This window comes from Eutrigla gurnardus (assembly GCF_963514095.1).
Source record: "Eutrigla gurnardus genome assembly, chromosome: 11".
NCBI lineage: Eukaryota > Metazoa > Chordata > Actinopteri > Perciformes > Triglidae > Eutrigla > Eutrigla gurnardus.
The window spans coordinates 22,905,280-22,919,871 of NC_139925.1; the positions used below are offsets into that span (position 1 = coordinate 22,905,280).

The window sequence follows — 14,592 nt, forward strand, 5'->3', positions numbered from 1 at the left end:
TAAAATACACTCAGGCCGTTATTCTCATAGCGGCTATTACGTCTGTGTCTGTTACCCGGTTAACGCAGGGAAAAGTCAATATTTCTGCATGATATTGTTATTACGTCCAATTGCTCCTGTTATAACCTGAACGCATCTTGCCCAGTTGATTGAATGAGTCGACTTGTTAATACACTGTTTGTGCCCGTGGACTCGTTCAGTGATCTTAGGTCGCTCGGTTAACACACCTGGGCGGTCCGTCCCAGGACAGCGTGCTGTGCGGGGGGAACACCGCGCTGAAACTCGTTTGAAGTACTTTTTTAAAGGAATGATATCTGGAGGTGAAAGGGAAGTGTTTGTGCAAGTGTGGGCACTAGTGTGACGCTGATGTAACGAGTTAAGTATAAAATACAACGATAAAAACACCGCTAAGTAAAGGGCAACGAGTTGCTATCGAGACGCGCTTGTCTAATGCGCGCGCCCGTGTGTGTGCGCGCGTGCGCCCCTCCTCCTCGGAGCTGCAGTTTGCGGGCTCGCTGGTGTGCAGAGCTCCTCCGGGGATCCGAGGAGCAGCTGAGGAGCAGCAGGAGGACTTTATTTGTGCTGCCATGACGCGGTGACTCGGAGGAGCCGACTGGAAGCTGATGTAAGTCAACGCTTCTCTTTTTCTCATTTCATCTCGCTTTCTCTCCACTCTCCTCTCTGCCTTCATCTCTTTATCGAGCCTTTTTTTTTTTTTTGTAGTTTTCTGGTTATTCCTTCATCACGTTTTACATTACAGATTACAGTGTACTCACTATTGTAGATATACTTTGGCATTTTATACGACATATTTCAATATTTTAAAACCCCATCCATGCTGCAAAAAACATACTGATGTGTTGAAATACAACATACATGCGCAGATTATAAAACATTCATTGTAAATGCTTTATTTCACAATTAACTTTCCAGACTTTAACTGCAGTCAACATGCACAAACAGGATACATGTTGAGTATTTGCTTTGTAAAAGGTGTTTGTTGGTCACAAACTTCAATTTCATTGATTTAACTGAATGCAAAACATTTTTTTGCATAGCAGGGTGGCAGTTTACTTTGCAGCAGGAGGTGAATTCCCTGGGGAGGACCTACACATGTTTACAATCGACACACACTCTCCCTCTCTCTCTCTCTCTCTCTCTCTCTCTCTCTCTCTCTCTCTCCCTCTCTCTCTCTCTCTCTCTCTCACACACACACACACACACACACACACACACGCAAACTTTACAGTCTGCTTGTCCAGATGACGAGCAAAGAAGCTGCACAGAAACCTTTGGACGTCAGCAGGAAAGCAGGACAGATACGACTCTCTCTCGATGCACCTAAATCACTTTCTTTTATTGTTTTATTTCCTGATTGAAAGTTTGCTGATGTAACTGAGTTCTTATCTCACACACACACACACACATTCACACACACACACAGCTTGTTCCTCCAGGTTCTTCCAGTCCGACTGAGTTTCTGTCAAACCGAGGAGCCAAAATGCAAAATGGGCCCAGCTGGTGTGAAGGCCTGAGCTTTTCAAATGGAAACGCGTTAAATGGCTGAAGCCAGAGAGAGTGGATCGTCACCTCGGGGCGCAATTATCCATGCTAACCGCCGGGACCAGTTAACAGCGAGCATTTCAACCTCAGACACACTGAACCAGCTGACCCCCCCCCCCCCCCCCCCCCCGACTTGTGATCTGGTGTTTGACCACGTTTGTTTTTGTGAACCATGGTCCGGATCATGCATACGTATGCGTCCTGTTTATGGTGTGGTGACACCAGTAGGAGACAAACAGTAGGGCTCCACTATGAAGGCGGGAACAGACATGGTCAGACATGGACATGGCTGTGGGGGAGAAAAGAAGTATCTTTGCTGTTTTGTGGGAAGTGAGAGTATTGGCTTTCTTGGAAATAAGGGGGCGGGGTTGAAGGTTACAAAGTAAATGAGGAGAAACAAAGCAAAGATGTGAGCACTCACAAACATCTCTCTTTTGTCAGTTCTGAACTGCTAAAATTCGTCTTCTTTCTCCTAATTCAGTTGAAGTTTTTACATTTTTTAATTTTCGGTGGATGAAGTTTAATTCCATCAATTTAAGTACAAAAAAAGTTACTACTAACACATCTCTTCTTCTACTAATGAAGACAATATGTTCTAGTTATCTTCTGAAAGCGTTATTGTTACATTCATTTATTTCTCTACTGTGACACAGCAGTTCATCCTGGCTCTCATATGTGACCTTCACATTACTCCAAACGATAAAGGTTGTAAATGTGGCTGATGAACTCTGTGAACTCGGGAGCATCAACAACATAAAGTGCTTCATCCAAAATGTCTTAACGTAACTACTTGATGCAACTTTTTCTCTCAATTATGTTCATATTCACGATCAATTTGCAAAAAGAAGTTTACTTTCAAATGTTTTAAAAGACATAATGCCATGCTTGAGGTGCTGCTACTTAATCTGAATCTGCCTGCTTTGGTGTATTGGTGCAAAACATAAACACAAAAATATGGAAAAAATGTGTAAAAGTATGGAATAGAAGAAAAAGAGAATACAATTATGAAAAAAATATGGTTAAAAATATACAATATGTCTGAATCAAACGGAAGAGCATTTGAATATAACTTAAGATAGTGTTGCTTATTTTAGCACCTTGGTGAGTCGCTGATATTTCATAGCTCTATGATTTTCAATTTTGCAGCCGATGCAATGGATGAAACTAGCATCAAGAATGAATCCAGCATATATATGTCACTTCACAATTGTATTGTATTGAAAGAAAAGAAAAACACATTTTATACAGAGTATGTGGATGGACAGGAGAGGAACTGATGCTGACATTCATGGTTCCTGCCTGCTGTGGTTTCTGTGTGTTCCCAGTGAATGAGGAAGACGAGGAGGAGCAGACAGAAAGAGGGAAGATCTTCAAACAAGTGACCGCCAGCCCAGCCAATGAAAACACTCTGCACATTTAGAGACAAACAGACAACATTGACCACCAGCGACCCTTGTAACGGAGGGCGGGGCCGCTGATGTCACTCTGCCTTGTGATTGGCTGGAGCGATGGCAGTCACCAAGGAGGAGAAGCTCGAGGGAGGCCGGAGGGTGTCGGGGGTCACGACCCCGCCGGAAGGGGGCTGGGGCTGGATGATAGTCGCCGGCTGTTTCCTCTCCACCATCTGCATCCGAGCAGTGACCAGGTGAGTGTGTATATATGTGTGTTTGTGTGTGTGTGTGTGTGTGTGTGCATGTGTGTGTGTGTGTGTGTGTGTGTGTGCATGTGTGTGTGTGTGAGAGTGTGTGTGCGAGTGAGTTTGTGTGTGTGTGTGTGTGTGTGTGTGTGTGTGTGTGTGTGTGTGTGTGTATGTGTGTGAGAGAGTGTGTGTTTGGTCATTAACACCTCTATGTTATTCCCTGGCAACCCTGCATTCCCACTCAGATCACATGATTTCAACCCGTTTCAACAGCAGCATTTCCTTTCCCCACTAAAACGTTGACATCCCGCTGAGATGTTTCCATATCATCATTTTGCACAGCCGGCACATTTCTTCTACAGCTGTTAGCTTATGATTTTCACTAGTTACATATTTGTTATATAACTTGTTACTCTTGTCTTTGTTTGTCATACAGATTAGCATCTAATATACATTTGCATATTTATTATATAATATAATGAAGCAGACAACTTCTGTATTCTGTAACTCTGTACTTCTGTAAGTTGATTGACTTGAAGTGCTTTTCTAATGACTGTAGTATTCAGATACACTATAATACAGAACAGCACTTGTATGAATTTAATGTAATCCACATTAATTCACATCTTCCGCTGCAGGATAAAAACACATCTCTTTCGACCGCACCTTGGCTAAGAAGATGATGATTTATTTGAATTAATTAAAAAATGTATTGCACTTACATCCTGCACTTACATGCACTCTGTAGTTTGGCTTGTTTGAAGCTTGTGCACTTACTTCATTCTAGCTCCTCTGGGTTTGTACTCTTATGGTTGAATGCACTTATTGGAAGTCACTTTGGATGGAAGCATCAGCTAAATGAAATGCAATATAATGTCATAATAAGGCTGTAGCGACAGCGGTATTGTGATGTTTACAATTACAGTAGTCAGTAATAGCCTACTAAGCCACAGCGTGATGGTTGATTCAGTGCATTTATTTGTTTTAACAGGCCTGGAAATAAACTGTAGGACATTATTGCTTAATATAAAAATAAAATATAGAATAAATCAATATTTTCCAAATGTTGCCATGCATGAAAATACCCCAAATGAACACTGTAAGTGGACTAATTTATTTTTTATAAGCAAATTATTGAAACAGCATTTGTGTAGGTTGATCACTGTAACCTGTGATCAATATAAGCTGTTTCCACTGTACTTACATTTTTATTATATATATATATATAATAATTGTTTAAATTATATTAATTATAAACGCATATTGTATTCTAAATCCCTTTTTATACAAGGGGAAAATTGAATAAATGCAAAAAGCTATTATTTTACATAAAACATGTCAGCACTCACATGTGTGTAATTGTGCTCTTGAACGTGATTCTGTTCTTCCAAATAAGAAAAGGTTGGTGAATGTCAGCGTCTCCGTAAGAACAGCTGGTGAATGAGGTCCTGTGAGAGTTATTAAGTTCTCGGGAGGACAGAAGCTTCAGATGTGTGGACATTAATGACTGAGCCATAAACTGATAAACACCTCACTCAACTAGGTTTATCTCCTCTGACATGATGCTGACATTTAATAAGAGCCAAATCACAACTTCTCACAGCCTTTAATGGCTTCCCAGATATGATTAATATGTTTTAAACTCGTAGTCTTGCTGAACCTTGTGTCTCCAGTTTATCGCTTCATCTCAGGCTGTATTTTCTTGTAATGACGTCTTGTTTCCGCTGCCTGTACTGACTCTGACTCTGTTTGTGTCCAGATGTGTCTCCATGTTCTTTGTGGAGTTCCAGCTGCACTTTGAGAAGGATTACTCCTCCACGGCCTGGATCCACAGTCTGATCGACTCCACCACCATGCTCTGTGGTAAGACCATCGGCACACACCAGCACCCGGAGGCCCGGGTCACACTCAGCACAAATGAAAAATTGCATTACGCGTTTGTCTTTCTACGTTTGTATTTTGACGGTGATCCAGATGCAGATTGAACTTTACAAAATGTATCCTCATTCAACAGAAAAATCTAAACTTGACAGGTGATGAGTAAATATGTAAAAATTTAATTAATAAATAATTCAGTTTCATGCTTTTATTATGGAAATGGACATAATTCACAACTTGTTTTAATATTGTTATTTCAAGATAACAAGATAATTCATTCATTATCTCCAGAAAACAGGGTCATTTCCTCTTATTACTTACAGTGTTTGGTAAATGTATCCAACAACGCAGATCAAACTGATCAAACAAAAAGTGCACTTCAATAAGAGATCTGTGCAAATGAACTGCAAAGTGATGCATTTCTAAAGATGTTATAACTTATACCCCTCATATGAATTGCTGTCAGTAAACTAATTCACACTATGTGTGTGTTTCCAGCTCCACTCAGTGGTTTCCTTGCCAACCGTCTCTCCTGCAGAACGACAGTGATCCTGGGAGGTCTGCTGTCCTCGTCTGGTCTGGTCCTCAGCTCCTTCGCTTGCAGTCTGGAATATCTCTACGTCTCCCTGGGCATCATCACAGGTACTCAAGCACCTCACATTCCTTTATACATGCAGCCAGCTCTGTGATGCTCTATGCAACAGATGTTTAACTTGCAAAGCATGATTACAAACAGGAGGAACACAACGATGGAGGACACAGAGACATCAGATGGTGACTTAGAAGCATGCGTCTGACCACATCTGACCAGTTCTGTAGACCAAAATAATTCACAGCTGCATGTCTCAACTGATTCAATATGCTAAAAGTCTCAAGTTCTGCATTTTGGCCAGTAATGGCAGACAAAATAGTAGAAAATGATGACCACTAAAGATAACAGCAGCAGTGGATAATGATAATAATAATACAGCAGAATTAATCTTAATAATCCTGGGAAGAAGTCAAGTAATTGATGAGCATTAATGGGACATGAATGATCCAGATGGAGAGAGAGAGGAGAAGGAACCCAGCAGTCTAGGCCAACAGCAGCTTAACTAAAGCCAGCCCTATGTATCAGCCCTATCAAGAAGTAGTCTTGATCTTAAATGTGAGGAGGGTGTCTAACGCCTGGACTGACTTTGGTAGTTGATTCCACGGGAGAGGAGCCTGATAGCCGAAGGCTCTGCCTCCCATTCTACATTTGGAACACTTTTACATTGTTCCTGTGGGGTAATAGGATACTACAAGCTCTTTAAGAGTCTCATAATAAGAGATTATTGGAGTAGCCTGCTAATAAGGAAATGCAATATCTCGTCTAAATGGAAAAAATGCGTGGACCAATTTTCTGTGTGGTTTTAAGACAGGATGTGTCTGATTGTGGCCATAAACTTTACTGAGATAATAAATAAAGTCAGAATTAGGGTCATTTTCTCACAGACTTCCATACAACCAGACTTCTTTATGCAATCAAATGAGTCACCCCCTGTTGGCCAGTACATAGAATGCACGTTTAAGGCACTTCAGTAAGGGTTTCACTTTTCACAATGCTAGGTGAAGATTTGCTAGGCCTAACTCTTAGTCTTTTTCAGCCCAATGAAAGCACTTATTAGTCAGTCTCACTCCTACCGTGGCTCTGAACATGCGTTGACGATATTTCATGTTCCTGTGGAGGTTGCATGTACCTGTTGCAGGGAATGTAATGTGTATTTCATGTGGATGTATTGTCGGGTGTATCAGCCAACCTGTGTTCAGTTTTGGCAACATATCCGTCTTCTGCAGGTCTCGGCTTTGCTCTCAGCTACACACCAGCCATAGCGATGGTTGGGAGCTACTTCAGCGAGAGGAAAGCTCTCGCCTATGGCATCGCCATGTCTGGTAGTGCCACCTTTACTTACCTGCTGCTTTGTTTTCTTGTCATACTTTCCCATCTCCTCTCTGCTACTTTTTTCACTTTTCTTTTGTTTTTAAGTTCCTCTACCCATGCTCCTCTTTGCTTCATTTTCATCCCATCAAATCCAATTTCACCTCGTCTTCAGGGAGCGGCATCGGGACCTTCATCCTGGCTCCTGCAGTCCAGCTGCTCATAGAGCACTACTCCTGGAGAGGAGCTCTGCTCATCCTGGGAGGGTTCGTGTCCAACCTGTGTGTCTGTGGAGCTCTGATGAGGCCGCTGGCACCACGAAGGGACAAGTAAGTCCTCCCCCGCTGCTGTGCTGGTTCATCGGAGACGTTGGAGCGACTGTTTCATTATCGCTGAGTTCATCAGTTCGGTTTTTCAATCACATTTTGTGACCATGAAAGGGTTGGAATGCCCTTTTATTGTGGCCAGGCTAAGGCACACCTGTTCAATAATCATGCTGCCTAATCAGCATCTTGATATGCCACACCATATCAGGTGTCAGGTGGGTGGGTTATCTCAGCAAAGGAGAAGTGCTCACTAGCACAGATTTAAACTAATTTGTTAGCAAAATTCAAGAGAAATAGGCCTCTTGTGTACGTAGAAAAAGTCTGATTTCAGTTTGTGGGTTTAGTTACATTTTATTAACTAAAATATATTCCATTTCCTTTTATACAAATTGCCTTCTACTCTGTTCTTTCCCATCTACAGGATGTGGAAGGACAGCATGGCAACCCTGGAGACAGATTGCATGACAACAGCGTCCAAAGACACCGAGCCGAACCACCTAACGGATACTCAGCGGCTCGTCATAGCTAACGGAGCCCTCACCAACTTTGGACTTGAAAACAACAAACTGGCGGAGGGGAACTTGGCGCTGCTGTCGAGCTCGAGCCCGCAGGATGCACACTTAGCGGATCGGAAGATAGCTGAATGCATTCTATTCAGCAACAAGCTCACAGAGACGGTGCTCGGGGAGGTTAGTCTCTCGGATCAACTGGCAAATGGTAGCACGTTAGTGGAGCACATGAACCTGAACAACAGGGCGGCTGACGTGGATGCGAAGACCGAAGACTCGGCAACAGAATCCCATCAGGTAGATGAACCCGTTAGCCCTCCTGCAGAGCCTCTAGAGAGCACAAAGACCTCGTCCAGAGGTCACTGTTTGTGTCTCAAATCCAGGGAAGAGTTTGGCTTCCTCGTGATGCCCGACTTCCTGATCCTGTCCCTGTCCTTCCTGTTCCTGGCGTACGGCTGCAGCGCTCCAATAGTTTACCTGGTCCCGTACGCCCTCAGCATGGGGCTGGAGCACCAGCAAGCCGCCTTCCTCATGTCCATATTTGGAGTCAGCGGCATTGTGGGCAACATCACCTTCGGATGGATCACAGACAGGAAGTAGGTAGGCTGCGGTGTGTTTTTGTGCGCCAGTGAATAGGTGGAGTGCTGATGGCTTTGCTCCCCTCCAGGTGTCTGAGGAGCTATCGCATGCTGAGCTACATGCTGGCGATCGGCATGGAGGGCCTCTGCTGCATGTTTGTCCACCTCCTCCACTCCTTCCCCCTCCTCGTCCCGTTCTCCCTGCTCTACGGCTACTTCGACGGGGCCTATGTGGCGCTCATCCCTGTGGTGACCTCTGACATCGTGGGCTCCACCTACCTGACCTCCGCTCTGGGTGTTGTCTACTTCCTGCACGCCATCCCCTACCTGATCAGCCCACCAATAGGAGGTAAGTGGACTTTCATCATTTTAGGGGAGAGGCCGCTTGCTGTCAACATTTTGAAGGCACAAAGGGATGTTATGAAATATTACTCCAGACTCAAACGATCCAGATTTAAGATAAGATAAACGGTGGGGACATTTGAAGTAATACAGCAGCAAAGGGTATAACAAATAAGTAAATATTAAAAAACAAAATATAATAATAACAAAATAATATAATTTTTACAAACTCCAGAGTAAAACGTTCATATGACGAGGAGGAGCAGGTTTTGGGTGCATGTGGAGACATGTGCAGCTGCTCCCGGTGGAATCCACGGGTTACATTTCAGTCAAGTTATCATCTCAAAGAGCCCGGTTTTTCAGGTTCAAGTCGAAATGAATAAGGTTGCACACTCAGGGCCCTAGTTTTGTAGACTAGGCGTAGTCAGTGCGCAGCGCACCTGCGCCACGCCGACGGGGTGTGTCCGCCTGGACTTTGCAAGTTTCGTGCACCGCGCAGGCTCGCGCAGGCACAACTCCCGTCTCGCCCACCCGCGCAAGTGGGAAAGAGGGAGGAGAAGAAGGCGTGAGTGGGAGACGAGGAGGAGACGAGGCGTGGACTGGGATGTGCGTGTCCTCAGGGGCGATTTTAAACGCGTGTGGACGCGCCGCTTCCCAGTATTGCACGCTTGGTGGGCTGCCACTAGAGGATGATTGACAGGCGCTCTCCTTTAAACAACACATTTTTGCGAGCGTTCGCGAGCGTTCGCGAGCGTTCCCGAGGCGGCGAGTCGAGCCCGGCGCCTCTGATTAGCATAAAGTAGATTCGACTTCAACTTTAGGCAAATGAAAAGCGGCCAACTCGCGCGCCGTCTCTCGACATTCGCCGCGACGCTACCAGAATACATTGCACAGCTTTTCACATTGACAATGAATGGGACGCGGGGAAACACCACTAGTGTGGACACGCACCTTGAGTTGGCCGCTTCTCATTTGCATAAAGTTGAAGTCGAATCTACTTTATGCTAATCAGAGGCGCCGGGCTCGACTCGCCGCCTCGGGAACGCTCGTGAAAATCTTCTAAACTGAATGTTGTCAATCTAAAATAAAGACAGATTCAGCAACTGCATAGCTTATTTCTCGCTTAAAATGTTTTCAGAAACACCTTTCGGTGAACTATTTTCGTAGAATAAGAGAAAGTTTCCAAACGAGCCGCCATGTTGGTCTGCGTGAACTCCGGAGCAGACAGGACAGCTGTGAAAGCGTTCGTCCAATCAGGTGCAGCCATGAAGTGTGCGCGTGATTGTTTGAAGGAGAGCGCCTGTCAATCATCCTCTAGTGGCAGCCCACCAATCGTGCAATACTGGGAAGCGGGGGCGATTTTAAACGCGAGTGGACGCGCCGCTTCCCGGTATTGCACGCTTGGCAGGCTGCCACGAGAGGAAGATTGACAGGCGCTCTCCTTTAAACAACAAATTTTTGCGAGCGTTCGCGAGCGTTCCCGAGGCGGCGAGTCGAGCCCGGCACCTCTGATTAGCATAAAGTAGATTCGACTTCAACTTTAGGCAAATGAGGAGCGGCCAACTCGCGCGCCTTCTCTCGACATTCGCCGCGACGCTACCAGAATGCATTGCACAGCTTTTCACATAGACGATGAATGGGACCCGGGGAAACACCGCTGCCTGTGGACACGCACCTTAACACAGCACAGATTCAGATCTTCACCAATCAAATGAGCTCCTCTCCTCACCTTTAATACGTTAGGGGAGGTTCAGTGCAAGTTTCGTCACTTGACAACCCAATAGGCGAATTCGACTTGATGTAGCCGCCTGCAGCGCGCTACCTAACGTGATGTATTGTGGGTTGAAAGCGATGCATGATGGCTAGAATTGTGTCCGACTTAGCAGCCGACTGCAAAGACGTCACAGGGTCGCGACCATATCACGTGACCCAAAACATCGCGGGAACAAGTTTTTAAGACAGCGCGGTCCACGTGGCTGCAACTGGCTTGTCCACACCTCCGCTACAGCGGAATGGTTCTCATTGGTTAAAAGTTCAATGACGTGTGTTCAGGTCCGCACTCGGCGGCCACCTTGTGGTTAAATGATTTGCCTTTTTATTTTGGTCGCTTGATCTCATGGCTTGATCTAAAGTTCTGATGTGAGGTCTGGTTAATACAAACATAGACTGATAATACAAATACACTGAAAAAAAATGCCTTCCACATGTTGCCTTGCGTGTGTGTGTGTATGTATGTATTTATGTATATATGTGTGTGTGTGTGTGTGTGTGTGTGTGTGTGTGTGTGTGTGTGTGTGTGTGTGTGTGTGTGTGTGTGTGTGTATATATATGTATGTATAAAAAATAACATATATCTTTGCTTTGCTGCTGTGTTCTATCGCTTGAGCACCATAGTCACGTTGACTTTGTTGTCCGACTTGACGGCGTTTGGCTACAGTCTCTTTTAGAGCCCGCCCCCTCAGACACCTGCAGCTCTCGTCAGCGTGATAAGTCAAGTCAAGTCAAGTCAAGTCAAGCCAAGACCATCCCGAACAAGCCTAATGACAGAAGCAGCGTCGCCGCTCCCACCACGCGCATCACGCGCTGTGAGTGCGTATCATAATAATAACAATGCCCATATTATAAAAAACAGGAGAGAGAGAGGGAGATGTTTTGGTCCGAGAGGCTGAGTTTCCGTTACGCGTGCCATCCGCCTTTGATCTGACGTCAGATGTGACGGGACAATCTATATAGATATACATTCACGTGTTGATTCAATTAGTTGCATTAAATAGTGTTTGTTGTGATTATGTATTGCATTTAAATGTGCCTGGAACTGTGGAAACCTGCCTGTGAGGTCTCGGTGACGTGTCAAAAACAAAGCCAAACTTCCACTCCGCCAGCTGTAATTCACCTTGAATGAATGGACTTTATTTGCGCCTTATGCCGAGAGTGGACTAGGTTGGAGCTGGCGGGCTTTCAGCGCAGTCTCGGCGAGGCTTTTTGCCACGAAACTTCCACTGCACCAAGCTGAATCTGCGACGCCACCGCCACCCTGCGCCACCCTGCGCCACCCTGCGCCACCCTGCGGTTGCGCCACGAAACTAGGGCCCTCAGTATCATTGGTAGGCTTCAAAAAATATAATCAGAGGTTTTCTATTTGCATGTTGAGAATAAAGTGCAAATGTCAAGAATAAATGTTATATGTTATATATAAATATAATGAATCAAACTACCACCATTAGTGCGTATGCTGAAGTTTCATCTTTATTCTCAACCTTTCGTCTTTATTCTCAAAATGCAAATACAAGTAAAATCTTCCTCCTCTCATCTCCTTCCTTTATGCCTGGCACTAAAACTCCCCCGACGTCTCTCTTTACTGGAACGGATCAAACTGTTGCCGGTGGTGATAACCCCGTTTTTTTATTCCTTCTGCTGGTTTAAACAGAGAATACTACCGTTGTGTGCCATAAAACAGTAAACCTGACTTCCTGTCCATTTCACTAGTCATTACATAAATCATTACACAATATTTGTCCACAGTGTTGCTGAGGAGAAGAATGTGGTTTGAATCCTGGACTCCCAGTGAGCTAGTTGAAGTGTGACACTGATTTCCTCCGTCTGCATCTCCAGGTTGGTTAGTCGACGTGTTGGGAAACTACGCAGCGACCTTCTTTCTCAGCGGGGCGTCCTTCATCTCCTGCTCTGTGGTTCTAACGGCTGCCATGTTGGTCAGACGCTGCCGGAGGTCCAAGTCTAACCCAGCTGCAGGTTTGAGTCCCGAGCAGAGCGTCATATGACCTTGGCCAATCAGGACTGTGCTGGACATGCACCATACACACCAAAGACGAAGCAAAGCTTTCAGACATACAGTGTGTGAGGCTGAGACTCCTCAGAAATGCTTTATTTAATTGTGCAGAGATGGGACAGGACTGTGTGTATAGATGAATGTGTAGAAACCAGAGAGTGTCTGGGCGCTGCTGTATTCATGTCCAGATGACGTTATTTTAAGTGTTGATGGAGCTCGTTAGCCTCATAGTATAATTGCTTAAGTCATATTTTGGCCAAATTGTGATATCTGGCTCACTTTTCTCTCCGAACACTGCTGAGTTACCCTGCGTTATCGCCTCCTCAGCCAATCAGAATGCTTGTTACATTCCAAAACCACTGTCTGCCTCAGTCATGTCTTTGACATCAGCATGTTTGATGCGACATACAAAGATGAAACACAAGTGAAGCATCAGCTCTCCTCTCTGATTCATCTGGTAAGCGAGTTCATATTTCTTCAACTTTCTAAACAGCAAATGTTCTCTCAGTCCATTATGAAATATGAACTGTGTTTAAACTTTGAGTCACTTTTCTGCAACCAAATATTTCTTCAACTGTCTAGGCTACAGTAAATGTACTTTCATTCAATCATCAGAAGTATGAACTGTGTTTCAACTTTAAATCACGTATCTGAGGCAAAATATTTCTTCAACTTCAACTTTCTATACAGTAAATTTACTTTCAGGCGATCATAGGTCAGCGCCACAGTATATAGATCAGGATACCCTTACTACTCACATGAATGAAAGGCTCAAGCTGAAAAAGCTGAGGATAAACAGGAACCCAGTGATGAACTCTGTGTGGACAATGGGACTTCAGTGCGTTCTTCTGTGTCCAAAGACAAAATCGAGCACGATGTATTATAAAACTAATTTACGGTGGATATTGTTCGCCCTGGGAGGAGCATGAGGACTCCCTCAGCAGTGAGGTTTTTGCCTATCTGCTGTTCAAACATTTTAAGTGAAAATGAGTTCACACAGCACCTGAGTGGGACCTTGGTTATGTTAAGGCAAGTAAAACAACCTGGTTATGTGTGTATATAAGAGAAAAAATGCCTAAGTCATTGCATATTCTCTGCAAGATTAGCCAAAGTCACTTTTATTGGTTGTGCAATCGTTGTTGTCTTTTTTTCTTCATATTACAGTATGAATTAATTTATTTTCTTCTGAAAACCTCAAAATATGACTTTCAGAGGCAATTATGCTATGAGGCTAACGAGCTAATGTTATCATAGCCTAGCACCCATCAAGCCAAACTCCATTCAGAAAACAAGCATTTTAAAAGTTGCAGACAGACATAACAAAGCATCACCTCAGACGTTTTTCTCCACTCAGGAAGATCAAGATGTGCCTGTTTTTAAAGAAACAATGCTGTGACTGTGAAAAAAAAATAATGTTTGAATTCTTATTGTTTTTGGAATGTGGATCTTTTATTTTGTAAAACCAGAGAATATTCGTACTCCATGGAAGCAGGTCGACAGTAACATTCACCGCTTTGGTGAGCTTTCCAGTTATATTGACTTACTGTACTTACAGATTTAATATAGGTACTAACAGATCAGATTCTGTTTTCTATTTTTTCAGAAAGCTGTTGCATCAGAAGACAAATGTGATTCGTTGTATCGTGAACATGTTAGAAAATACATGTTCCTGGGTGCCGTCACATCTCAGTGGCAGCACACTGAGAATAAACCAGGTCAATCACTTTCCCTTCAGTTGATGATGATTCATTCTCCATGAACTCATAATTAATCATCATGTGTGTTGTCTATCATTTTGATGTTTTTGTATGATTCGTGTCATGATTTTCCTCACCTTTGAGATGTCAATTCAATTCAATTTTATTTATAGTGTCAAATCACAACAGAAGTCATCTCAGGACACTTAACACATTGAGCAGGACTAGAATACGCTCAAAATTTCAAGAGTCAACACATTTTCAAAGTCCCAACATCACCCAGGGGCAAGCGTTACAGCGACAGTGGCCAGAAAAAACTGCCTTAATAGGCTTTTAGGCAGAAATCTGGTGCAGCCCAGGCCCTTGGGTTCCA

General features: G+C 44.0%; 1 protein-coding gene across 1 annotated transcript; it reads left to right on the plus strand.

Annotated features, from left to right (window-relative positions):
- Nucleotides 1-542: 542 nt before the first annotated feature.
- On the plus strand, nucleotides 543-12,764 carry LOC311020873 (monocarboxylate transporter 12-B-like). Its single transcript, XM_084021126.1, has 9 exons — nucleotides 543-625; nucleotides 2,889-3,208; nucleotides 4,962-5,065; nucleotides 5,579-5,722; nucleotides 6,899-6,994; nucleotides 7,156-7,309; nucleotides 7,728-8,411; nucleotides 8,483-8,742; nucleotides 12,348-12,764. Exons 2-9 carry the CDS (start codon nucleotides 3,072-3,074, stop codon nucleotides 12,512-12,514), a joined length of 1,746 nt encoding a protein of 581 aa, XP_083877252.1. The 5' UTR covers nucleotides 543-625; nucleotides 2,889-3,071; the 3' UTR covers nucleotides 12,515-12,764.
- Nucleotides 12,765-14,592: the final 1,828 nt, after the last annotated feature.